The sequence below is a fragment of the Petaurus breviceps genome, unplaced genomic scaffold (genome assembly GCF_028583685.1).
Source record: "Petaurus breviceps papuanus isolate PSGF00001 unplaced genomic scaffold, PetGlider_PUasm1.0 172, whole genome shotgun sequence".
NCBI classification, from domain to species: domain Eukaryota; kingdom Metazoa; phylum Chordata; class Mammalia; order Diprotodontia; family Petauridae; genus Petaurus; species Petaurus breviceps.
The window spans coordinates 5509780-5521809 of NW_027185755.1; the positions used below are offsets into that span (position 1 = coordinate 5509780).

At 54.6% G+C, this 12030-nt stretch overlaps 1 protein-coding gene across 2 annotated transcripts in view; it reads right to left on the reverse strand.

Annotated features, from left to right (window-relative positions):
* PDE4A (phosphodiesterase 4A) overlaps positions 1-11081 on the reverse strand; it is a 34462-nt gene extending 23381 nt beyond the window's left edge. The window contains exons 1-3 of one of the 2 annotated variants that reach the window (XM_069083090.1): positions 10964-11081; positions 8062-8178; positions 7220-7449 (exon numbers count right to left, since the gene is read on the reverse strand). In XM_069083090.1, the coding sequence (XP_068939191.1) occupies positions 7220-7449; positions 8062-8109 (278 nt within the window). In that variant the 5' untranslated portion in view covers positions 8110-8178; positions 10964-11081. Of the gene's footprint in view, positions 1-2933; positions 3741-7219; positions 7450-8061; positions 8179-10963 lie in introns of those variants that run through there. The other variant, XM_069083089.1, reaches the window with a different exon arrangement.
* Between the last annotated feature and the right edge of the window lie 949 nt (positions 11082-12030).

Below are 12030 nucleotides of genomic sequence, written 5' to 3' on the forward strand. Positions count from 1 at the left end.
TTTTATGACCTTGTCAGCTAGAATCTGTATGATTCTGGATATGTTATTTATTCCCCCTCTAGGCCTCAGTGCTTTCCTTTGTATAAAAAAAAAAAGTAATAGTGCTTTGGACTACATAAACTCAAGCTCCTTCAAGTTCTGAAAATTCTATGATTTTCAGAATTTCAGCCACCCAGGGATTCAGTTCCTTTACTCCACTGATTCCCACAAAACCCTAGCCCTCCCCAATTAAGGTCACATCTCAAACCTTAGCCAAGTGGATCCCACAGTTTAATTGGGGGGGGGGGAAGCCGGCAGCGCTCTCCAGACTTGACTGGCACGGGGTGGGGCTCCAGGATCCCTTGCTCCTGATTCCCACAATCACTGGTTACTGATTCCAGTCATAAAGCAGACCTTTTCAAGGCTGAAGCTTCTGGGGCTGCGAGAGGGCTAGGTGGGGGTGCGGGACTTAGCCAGGGATGAAGGGAAAGAGTGGGGAGCAAAGGGGACTCGCTGAATCGAGCAAACTGAAATTTCTCCTGTTGCCAATGGCCACGAGGGGGCGCCGGAAATCTAGGGACGGCGGGGCCAAATAGGGGATCCAAAAGTAGGGCTCTCTGGACACAACTCGACAACAGAATTCAGGCGAAGACAGGAAAGACACTAGCAGGGGCTGGGGGAGGGGAGCAGCAGAAACAGAGAAAGACAGTGAGGCAGACGCAAGACTTAAGGTCTCAAGCTTGATGCGACCCAAAGTCTATATCTGCAAAGTCTATAAAGTCTGGCATCCCAAAGCGTTTCCCTTCCTTCTCCAGAGGCCGCCCCGCCCTTTCCCCCACAGACTTGCGCCTGTGAGGGGATAGAGACTTTGTCTACCTGTCTCTGAGCCCCTTGCTCCAAGGGCCCAGGCCCTGCTTTAGGAATCTTCCTGTTCCTTGGGGTTACATTTATCTGTCTCTGAGCCTTGTGCTAAGGCAGGGCTCCCCAAATCTCCATCTGTGTCTTTCTCTCTCGCTATCTTTGCATCTTTGTCTTTCTCGTCTTCAGGTCCCGAGCAGGGGGTCACGTTCCCCAACCCTCCCTGTGCAGTTCTCTCTGGCTCCATCTGTCTCCTGACTGGAATGTCAGCCCGTGACTCAGCCCCGCTAGGGGGCGGGCGGGGGTGGGGACTCGGTGTCTCCGTCTCACATCCCCGCTACTGTGGCAGTGTGTATGGGGACGGAAGACTCGCTGGGGGACGGGGAGAGGGGGGACTCGCAAGGTGCCTTCCTGCCTCTAGAAGACGGCTAAGTCCCTTCATCTTCCTAACATTCTTAGCAAGAGAGCCTTAGTTCGCCGTCACCACTAGAACACACTGGTCCCCTGCTCCGGCACTCACAAGAAACAATCAGGGTAAGCTTAAGTTTAGTGGGAAAAGATTGATTCTCCTTCCTGGCAGTCTCCTGGGACCAGCACCTGTCTGCCTGTCACCCACTGTGAGCACAAAAGTCCTGGGACGAGAGGGAGGAGACAAAGACATATTTGGGCAAGGTGAGGCAGACAGAAATACAGAAATGTATAGATACAGAAGAAACAGAAAGAGAGAAAAATCTAGATAGATATAGAGATGGACAGAGATAGGCAGAGAAACAGAAGACAGTCAGAGAAACTCCAACTGCCACACTCCCTGGTCCGGGAAGAGATGTCCCTGTTTTTCTCATCTCCACTTTCAGCCCACTAACCAGACAGAATTCCGTCCATCTCTTCCCCTTTTTGCAGTGTTTCCCCTGTGTCAGCCATAGGGAAGTCTATATTGAAGCCCTGGGTCTGGGCTACGCACCCCAAATGTCTACAGCATCCGTCAGATCCAGCCGCCCACTCACAACCACCACCACCACCACCACCACCACCACCCCCGGCCCCGAAGTAGGGAAGGAGGCTTAGCGCCTCCTGGTTGAAACAGTCTCCACAGGAACTCCGAGTTCACTGCAGCTACAATAACACAGCGGGCATGAAATTCCCGAACCCCTGCAGGGGAAGTGGCTGTGCTATGGCAGCCCTCAGAGGAGCCTGGATCCCCCTCAGCTCTGCTCTCCTTTCTTACTGTCCAGTCCCGAGTTCTCCCCCCACCGCCATCACACACCCTGCAGGCAGCCTGAGCCAAAACTGAGACACAAAGCTCTGCCCACGAACCGGTCCAGGAGCAGGACCCAGGGAGCCGAGCACCCAGTCTTAAGGAGCACCCATACTGGGTAGAAAATGCCTTAGAAAAGGTGCCCCAAGGAACCTCTTTCTATCCATTAAGTTCCTTCCATATCTCGTCGCCGGTTTCTTTTCCTGCTGCTCCTGCTTATTGCCCAGAGGACTAGACGCGGCTGCTTCTCCAGTCTGGTCAATTACAGCATATCTATCCTTAACGGTTGCTTCTCCTTTCAGCCAGGATACAGACATTCTTCGGCCAGCACATCCCGAGTCCCTGGAACTTACCGACCCTTCCCCTAAGGCCCAGAATCTAAATCTCAAACCTTATCCTAGAGACCCCCAGGTCCCAAAGTAACGCAAGCAGACTACAGCACAGGACCCTGAAATCACGGCGCCCCTGTACCCCAATATAGCCTCTGGAGGGTTCAGAGCAGTGACCCCAGAGCCCAATTTAGCGCCCCCTAGGGCCCCCAAACAGTCACTACAGACATACATACAAACAGTTCGATGAGATTTTGAGCTGTGGACAAGATGCCAATATAACATTTTTGGTACCCCATCGCCATGATCTGGAACCCCAAGTTAGAGCTAGCACAGACCACTGTAAAGTGGTCCTAATTTCAATTAAGCGGTTTTATTTTTTTGAGACCCCAAGAGATCGTTGAAATCCAGAAACAGCTTCCTTGATGCGAGGCATCTAGCGCCCCCTAGCGTCCTACCCGAGTTCCCCCTTCACCAGCAAAGCGGCGCCTTGCTCTACTCTCCTCTCTTACCGTTTGCCGCCGCTGCCACTGGCCGAGGTCCCATGGAAAGAAGAGGGCCAGGACATGCGGGACTTGCGCAGGCCAGGCCGGTCACTCGTGTCCACAGCATCAGCACGCTCTATGGGCCGGTGAGGGGCCCTCTCTCGCTCAGAGTCTCCGCGCTCCGGCTCCCCGCGTGGCCCCCGCACTCCGCGCTCTCGGTCTGTGTTGTCAGAGTAGCCACGCTGCTGGATCCGGATCGGGGTCCGTGGCTGGCGCCACAGGTGCTGAGGTGGCCTCAGCGTGGCCTGACCATCTCTAGCCCCCGGCAGCGACAGGGACAGGCTCTTCTTAGAGCAGGGTGGCGGCTCCATTACGCCTATCCAGCCCGCCCCGGTTCCCTCTCGGACCCCGGCTTTCAGTGGTGCGCAGCCCCCTGTTCCCAGGCCAGAGTCCTTGTGCTCTGCCTTGCCCAAGCCATCTCGCCCCTGAAGCAAGAAGGGCGGGAGGGGGCCAGCTCAGGGGTTCCGGACACAGATTCCAGAGGTAGCGGGAAGAGCGGAGTAGGGGGACAGAGACACAAGTCACTGCGGGGGCGGACAACGGGGAGGGCTCCTGGACGCTGAGAGGTATTGGGCTTGGATGAGATTCGCTGGGGCTCCAGGGCTTTCGGCCACGAAGCCCTGAACCAAGGAGCTCGGAGCCCTCAGGGGCTAGCCGGGAAAGGCACTCTTTGCCTTCTTCCCTCCTCCCTGGGGCTCGGGGGTCCCAAAGGGCGCCCCGCGCCCCACAGCCGAATCAGCCCAGCTGCTGCCGCGGCACCGCCGCCTCACTGAGTCCGCGGCTCCTCGCTTTGCTCCGCGCCCGCCCCGCGCTCCCGCCCCGCCCCCGCTGCCGCCATAGCTGCCACTGCCGGCTGTCAGCGCCGCCCCCAGCCCCTAAGCTTTAACTTGGGGATTTTGGGGGGGGAGGTTGGCCCTCTCGGGGTCTTACTGAGACGGATCTCTCCCTTCACCTCATAGGTCTCAACTGGACGCACGCGATTCTCCCTACCCAGCCTAGCACTACCCCGCCCGCTTGAGTGGGAGGGGGCCCAGTGCCCTCCCTTTCTGCAACACCGCCCAGGCAAGTTCAGGCACTAAGGAGTTAACTTGGTAAACCGACGCGGGGAAAGCTCAACTTCCGTCTATCAGTCCTCAGTCTGTCAGTCAAAGGGGGCGGAGTCAACGGCCGAAGGTCTTAACCGGACCCTGTGGGTCCATCTGTGAGTATGAATGAGGCTGTCTTTGAATATTTGTCCGCGTGCGTTGATGGGAATGTGATTGTGAAGGAGTGTGTCCGCGTGTGTACCTGTGCATGTGTGTGCACCTTGTATGTTTTTGTTGGTGTGTGTTTGTGACTGTAAGTAGTATGTGTGTGTCTGTGTGACTGGATGTGTGTGTATGAGCCCATGCGTGGGTATCGGTGTGTGTCTGAGCGTGCATGTTGTCTAGAGTGGGGTAGAGGAAGAAGCCGACTGGAGGAAATACTTCAGCTCTTTAAAGGCTATTTTGTCAGTCTCTGAGGGGACTCCTTAACTTGCAGTGGGGAAACCGAGGCACTATCTCTGATACTCTAGGAAAAAAAGGAAAGAAAGAAAAAGTCCTCGCTACGGGGCTGTTGGGCTCTGGGGGTCATTTCTTAGCTGCTAGGCTGGGTAGACTGTATTCTATTGGTCTACTGCGGAGAGGAGAAGGAGCCTTTATAAAGGCTCGGGAAAAAAGCAGGACCTTTCCCGAGAAGTAAACGGGGAGCGCACCCCACCCCCTCCCAGGCCACCGAATCTCCCCACCCCCACCCTACCCCCTGCAGCGCCTAATTCTGGGGAGGCCGTGACTCACTCCCCGCCGCCCCCTGCGCCCTGCGGAGCCGAGCCAAGTCAAGCGGAGCCAAGAAGGGTTGCAGCCATGGTCTTGGAGTCCTCAGCCCCCCTGCTCAGGACCCCCTATCAGCCCTACAGCGGGTTGCGGACCTACGGTATCTTCACTAGTTCCACCCACCCACCCAGTCCAATCTCTACTGCGCGTCCCTCCCTCCCTCTGGAAGCAGTGGAATAGTCTGTACCATCCCCACCCCCCAACCCCGTACTCCCGCCCCCCTCCCTCCAGCGCTTTTATAAAAAGAGCTGCCAATCTTGCTGCTGCCGGAGACCGATTTCATCCCCCACAAAGCTCTTCTAGTTCCCACCCCTTCCCTTCCTATATTCTCCCCCCCCCCCCCCTATAAGGCTTTCGCTGCCGCTAACAAGAAGGGATGGAGGTGGTGGGCTCTCCAGCCTGTGAAGAAAGAATCAAGATGTGGGGACAGCAAGGCAGAGCCTGAAGCTGTTACCAATCCCGACTCCTCCCATAGTCTAAAGAGGGTAGAATCCTCACACAGAGACCTCCCCATAAAGACAGACCTCCGAATGGTAACCCTTCCGAGGGGATAGAATCTCCCCCACACTAGAGGACAAAAGAAGAGGTGACAAGATGTCCTGAAGCTGAGGCTTCATAACTCATATCCCTGCCCCATAGAGTTGTCTGGATTTTAGGGTCAGGGTAAAGAAGCCCTTAGTAGTGTCACTAAAGGAGGCATAGTGTAGAAAAGACAGTGCCGCTTTTCTGGACTTATTGGTGGCAGGGAGGGGGAAAAATAGATTCTGGCTTTTGCAGAGGGACTAGGAGATCCTTACAAAGCCGACATGTTAGAGATCAAGGTTCAGCAATGCCTTTCCCGAGCTCCTCCCCTCCAGGAAACTACAGAAGCTAAGGCCCCCCTTTTGGGGAGGTTATCTACCTGAGTACCAAGGGGGGGGGGCTGAGGCTCCAAGGTGGAGGTGGGGTGGGTGAGAAGAGTCACTTAAAGTCATATAAAAGGCTATAAGTCATCCTCTTTGTATATATCTCTCCTCCTTATGGCCTCTCCTGCCCCCTATCATATTAGAGAGATGAGATCATCAAAGCTTGACTGCACTCCTGGACACCTGGGGTGCAGCAGGTGAATACTAAAAGTGCACCTCTTCTTCCTGGCTGGTTGATTTCTCCTCCCACAGGTATTGTTCAACTTTAGTCCCCCATAGTACACAAGGAATCCTGTATGATACAAAAATGGCCATAATGGCCTTTGGACCGTGATCTTTCCCCCTTTCCCTCTTCCTCACATATCCCTTGGTTTGCACCTCCTCTATTGTACTTATATAGTACATGTAAGGCTGTGATGTACCTAACCTTTATTACTTCCAGCTCCTAGCACACTTCAGACATTTAAGGTTTATTGAATGTATGACTATCTTATCTCCTTACTAAGCTGAGGACCATAAAAGTAGAGATAAAGCCTTAATTAGTATCTGCCCCTAAACCAGCAAAATGTTTGGCACACAATGTTTTTTGTTGACTGGACAAATCATGTAACTTACACTTTCTAATGAAAAAAAAAGCAATAGAGGTCAGACAATGGATTTGTACTAACTACCACACTGTAGCGTTGTTAGGAAAGCACTTTGTAAAGTGAAAAATTGTTTAGAAATGTGAGACAAATGTAATTATCCTTTTCATCCAAAGGAAGGTACAGGAGAAAGATAATTAATTAGGAACCAGAAGATCCAGACTCTAAATTTTGTTTTAGTGCCTTGAGCTATTCCCTTCCGTATTCTGGGCCTCGGTTTCCTCATCTGTAATAGGAAGTGATTTGACAAGATGATCTCTAAAGCTCCTTCAATTTTATGAGTCTGATTCCCCTAGTATATTTCAGATCCTGAAAAGGCCCAGCCTAGATCTGAGTCCTAGGGCTCCTGAACACAGATTTGGCCATGGTTTCAAAGGGAGGACCCCATGCACCCTGGCAGAAGGAAAGCCAGTGGGTTGAAAAACAGGGGGATCAGAATATGATCCGTCCCATGTTCAGGGAACAGAAGAGAGCTGGTCTGGTTCTTAATGGTATGACTGGGCTGGGTTCACCCCCCCCATACACACACACCTTGGCTTCTCTTATTTCTTACCCTCCACCATGTCCATGGACTCCCCTACCTATGACAGGGAAGGAGCCAAAGCCAGGAGTCAGTGGAGTGGTAGGGGAAAAAAAAAAAGCGGTGGGTTTGGAATTAAACAATTGGAGAGCCGCCTCCGATAATTTACTACCTGTGTGACTTTGGGCTAGTTCCTTCACCTCTCTGGGCCTCAGTGTCCTTCTCTGTAAAGCAGGACTCTACTAAATTTCTAAGGTCCCTTCTAGCTTGGAATCTCCCAGGAGAGAGTCCTTCCCCCCGACCTTACAAACCTCCCCCCCCTCCTCCCTACCTGTCAGGTTCTGCCCTGGTGACTGAGATGAGGGGCGGTATCAGCAGCGCCAGCGTGTTGGGCCGAGGCCGTGGAGCTACATCAATGGTTTCCTGGTCCACCCAGCCCAGACCGTAGGGACCGGAGGAAAGGCGACGGAGGCGGAGACGAGAACGAAGCTCAGTGCCCAGAGTGCTGCCCCCTGCATGGGAGAGTCTACAGCGACTTGACTCCCCAGTCTCCCTTGGCCTCTGCAGGGGGCAGGATGGGAATTGGGGATTGGGCCGTATCCCAGCCCGTGTTTCCCCCTCGTTCTCTCGCCCCTCTCCCCAAGGAATGCCTGTGTTTCCTCCTGAATACAAACTCGTGGAATGGAACGTCTCGAAAGGATATAAATCCAATTTAAATCAGTACATTCCTTAACTGAGAGATAGTCACTGATCGCATCTCGGGTCCCTAGCTGCTTGGAGCTCCACCCCTATATCGGTCTTAAAAGTAGGGGAATAGCTCGTTTCCAGTATGCCCACTCCCTTCCTCTTTTGTCAGACTCCAGAAAGATCAGCAAGGACAGTGTTGGCGGCTCCATACAGCTTGAGGCAGGGGGTATGTTAATCCCTGCAGGGAGGAGGCCGTGATCTCAGCCCCCTTCAACTGGGGGAAGCCTACCCAGGCATCCCAGCCCAGACTTGTTCTGTTTGCCCGATCCCAGATTCCAAAACAGGGGCGGTGGGCGTGGGGTGGCTTTTAAAGGGAATGACCAACAGAGGGCGCACTAAGAGAACCTCTGTAAACTTGTGCCCAAGGTCCTACCGGTGCCCGGCCCTGGGACCCCATGCCCCTCTCACCCGAGCCGGGTAGCGCACCTCGTCTCCGCTCACAGCCACTGCTAAAAAACTGCGGCTTCTCCTCATCCTGCGGTCCCTAAGAAGCAGGGGCCATGGAGCCCCCAGGACAAAAGCCTGGAGGGGGCGTGGAAGTTCCTAGGAAAGAAAAAAAAAAGGAAGGAAAAAAGGCGGAGAGGAAGGAAAAAGGAAGGAAAGAAGGAAGAGTGGGACTATGGTTAGAATACCTTGTCCTCTCCTATTCAAGTACCTCTCCCACTGACAGGAGGTTCAGACCCCTCAGTATCCTTTTCCATCATCACCAGGCCTTGTACTTACTCCAAATTCCTTCCCACGCAGGTAACTGTGTCCCCCAAACCCAAATAGGCCATGTCCCCCTTCATCGTGGGAATCCCACGTCTTCCAAGTTTCATCCCCTTTCTGCTAGCCTCTTACCCTCCTGAGGCCATGTCTCTCTCCAAAGTGGAATGCTCTTGGCTCGGACCAAGTCCTGACCCCTCCCTTCCCCCATTCCCAGGCTGCTCCCTGTTTCTCGGGCGCCCCCTGCCAGCCAGTCCTCTCTTGTCCCAAGGCGAGATGTCAGAGGAATCCCTATGTCCTCTGGCCCTGATGTCATTTCCCCGAAGCGTGACGCCCCCCTGCCCGGAGTGGATGAGGCCCCTACTGGGGAAGGGGGAGGAGTGTGCTGTGACGTTGCCTGTGGTTGCCGCGGGAACGGATGACGCAGAATGTGCTGGGTGGCGTCAATGCTCCGTCCCTTCCCCGAGGGGCTCTCCCAGTCGAGGAGATCCCAAGGAATGACTGGCAGACCCCCTCCCCATCAATGCCCCTCCCGGGTGGTCCCCATAGCTGGTGCTACAGAGTGGCTGGGCTGGGAGGGAACCTGGATGGTTCTATTGCCAATCTCGTGATGGTTTAGGCAGTGGATCGGGCAAGCCAGGTTGTGGGGGGAGAGGGGAAGGTGGAAGAGAAGGAGAGTGACTATGGATAGAGAACCAGGGTGGGGTGGCCGCGGGGGAGGGCGACAGAGACAGAAAGAAAGCACAGAGAAAGAGACAAAAAGATAGAGAAATGCCAGAAAAGCGAGGTATCGATTTACGAAGGGAGAGAGGGAGAGGTGCGCAGGGAAAAAGAGAAATGCACGAAAAACAAAGAAAGAAGAAAAACCAGGGAGAAAGAGAACTTAGCTCGAGAAAAAGAAAGGATAATGATGGTACAATGATACAGAGATAAACAGAGATGTACAGAGATCCAACTCACTGAAATGTATGGGCCGAAATCCCCATCTCACCCCCTCTCTCCAGTGTGCTCAGGGACAGAATGCAGGGAGATAGAAAGGGAAGGAAGGAGGCAGTCTCTGTCCCAGCACCTGCAAGAGTATGAGGCTCCCCAAAGCGACAGAAGGGAGGAGAGAGCCGGAGAGTTCCGGGCACCGCACCTCCTAGCCCAAATGCTCCACTACTCCCTTCCAGACTTGTTCCTCACAGTCCCCTCCCAAGCCGGATGTCACCAGTGGGGTCCAGGGATGACGCGCAGTAGGCCACTGGAGGGCACAGATGGCTGGGCAAAAGGGAGGCGGGGTTGAGGGGGTTGGCATCAGGATGGACTCGGGTATGAGGGCCCGTCAGAACTTAACTCCTTCCAGGCTGGACTTGCTGATCTAAGCTTTTAAGGCTGGGTGGAATAGGCTGAAGAGAATGAAAAGGTCTAAAGGGGCTGAGGGGACTGGAGTGAGGACTATTAGAGGACTCTGTACTGTTGAGAAAAAAAGATGGGTAAAGGAACTGGAAGGACTGAAGGAGTTGAAGGGATGAGATGATCTTTAGGGGGAACTACCTCAAAAACCTTTGCAGTCTTTGGGAGGGGCAGCCTTCTCCCCTCCTAAGGTGTGCAGCTCTTCAGACCTTATAAAGTCAAGACACTGGGTCTGAAAGAGAAAGGGCTGGCTAAGGGTCGGCGGGTACTTTAAGAGAAGGAACAGGTGTTCCTTCCCTATGCCCAGAGGAGTTGGGATAAACAGGGAAAGCTCTGGGTGAGAATGCTGATCCCCATCCCCAGCAGCTTGTGAGTCTGAGAACATATATGTGTCTGTGTTCGTCAAATGTTGGAGAGTATACCAGAACATATCTGAGTAAGTGGACTATGCGTGTTCAGAAGCAAATGTGGAAGACTGTCTGTTGGACAGTGTGTTCAGTGGCATACAGGTTGCCCAGATGATTAGGGTTGGACCAGTCTTCCTATATCCTCTAAAAAGAAAGTCTGGAACTAGGGATGGAACCATTGGGAGGATGGGGTCCCAAAGGATGGTTTTAAGGGCTCAGACACTACCTAGCCTCTAAATTGGAGTTGCAGTGTGGGTGTCTCCTCCCAGACTGACACACACATTATCCTGAGTCCAAACCCCTTTAGCTTCAGATAGGTGCAGCAAGTGAAGGCCAAGGGACTGGTGGAGTTCAACATCCCTCTCAGTGCCTTTCCCTCCAGATTATCTCTCCACATGTGCCTCAGAGCCTCCCTTCTGGTTACCTCAAAGTCTCCCCTTCCAGATTTTCCCAGAGTCACCCTTCTCAGAGGCTCTTTCCCTTAGTCCACCAAAGCCATTGCAGTCCTGTCCCCTCAGAGAATCCCCTTCCAAATCTACTCAGGCTCCGGACCCTACTCCCTGGTCTCCCCCTATTCCCCCTGAGCCTTTCCTGCGAGTCCTTTAGGAGCCTCCCTCCCGCCACACACACACCAGGTTCACTCCGAACTTTGCCCCCATCTCCCAACCCCCTTTTCCTCCCCCACCCCCACAGGCGGGAGGGAGACTGTGGCTGGTGGGGGGGACTGGGTTCCCTGCTCCGCACAAACAGACCAGATCCTGACATCCCCAGGGTAGCAGGGTTGGAGGGACAAGTCAGGGCTTCCCGTAGCGGCCTCTTACCTCGGGCTGGGCCCAGTAGCTCTGTTCCCCCCACGGCCCCGGGGCCCGCCCCGCGTCTGTCCCTGCGGAGCGTGAGCGTGAGTGTGTAAAATGTGTATGTTTAGTGTGCGTGCCCGTGTGTGTGTGTCCGCACGGCGCTGCCTCTAGCGGGAACTGACAGCTAGATGGGGAGAAGGAAGGAGATTCTTGCTCTCCCTCTCTTCCCACCTCCCAGCACCCCGCCCCCACAAACCCCCCGAGTATGAATGGAGCCCGCCAGAGCCGCCTCCGGGGGCGGGGTGGGGGAGGGGCGCCAACAGCTTTTGTCTGGACCGGGAATCTCCCTCCCGCCCCCTCCTTCCCTTCTCTTTTCAGTTCTCTCTCGGTCTCCCTCAGCTTCTTTGCCGCAGCCCCTCCCCCTGGCCTCCGGGGGCTCCCCTAGGGAATCCTTCCCCCCTTGTTCGCCATTCTAAGGGTGCGGAGTGTGTGCCCAGAGGAGGGGGTTGGCCAGAGCCAGTCCTGGGATGGGAAGGTTTTCCAGGAGGAAAGAGAAGCTGCTGCAGCAGCCGCAATAGCTGGGCTCTCGGCTGTGGCAGTGCTCTTATCCCTGGTCCTGGAACTCCCTATAATCCAGGATAATCCCCGCGCTGGCCTGGACAGAGCTCTCTCTATAGTTCTGGATAAAAGAAGGGGCCAAGGCAGGGACCAAGGCTTTGGGGACATCGGGTTGACGGGGGAGGTCCTGGAGGACAAGTGAATTTAATTCCCTGGAACTCTCCTCAAGGCCCTGAATATAACCGGGCATCCTCAACTCTGGTTACCGATCCTGGCCTTGGGCTTCATTCCAGAGGCGCAACCTCCTCCCCTCGCCCCCAGGATCCCTATCCCTCCAGTCACCTCCCACTCCGGCCCTGACCCTCTGGTCCCTTACTGAAGACCTCCTGCCCTAGATGGCAAAAGCAGGTCTTAATCGTCTATCCCCTTTCCTCCAAATCTACACTGGCAAAGATCGCGTCCCTCTCCTTGCGTGCGAGCGCCCCTCGGCGGCTGATGGGGGGAAGGGAGATCCAACAGCCAGAGCCTCCTAC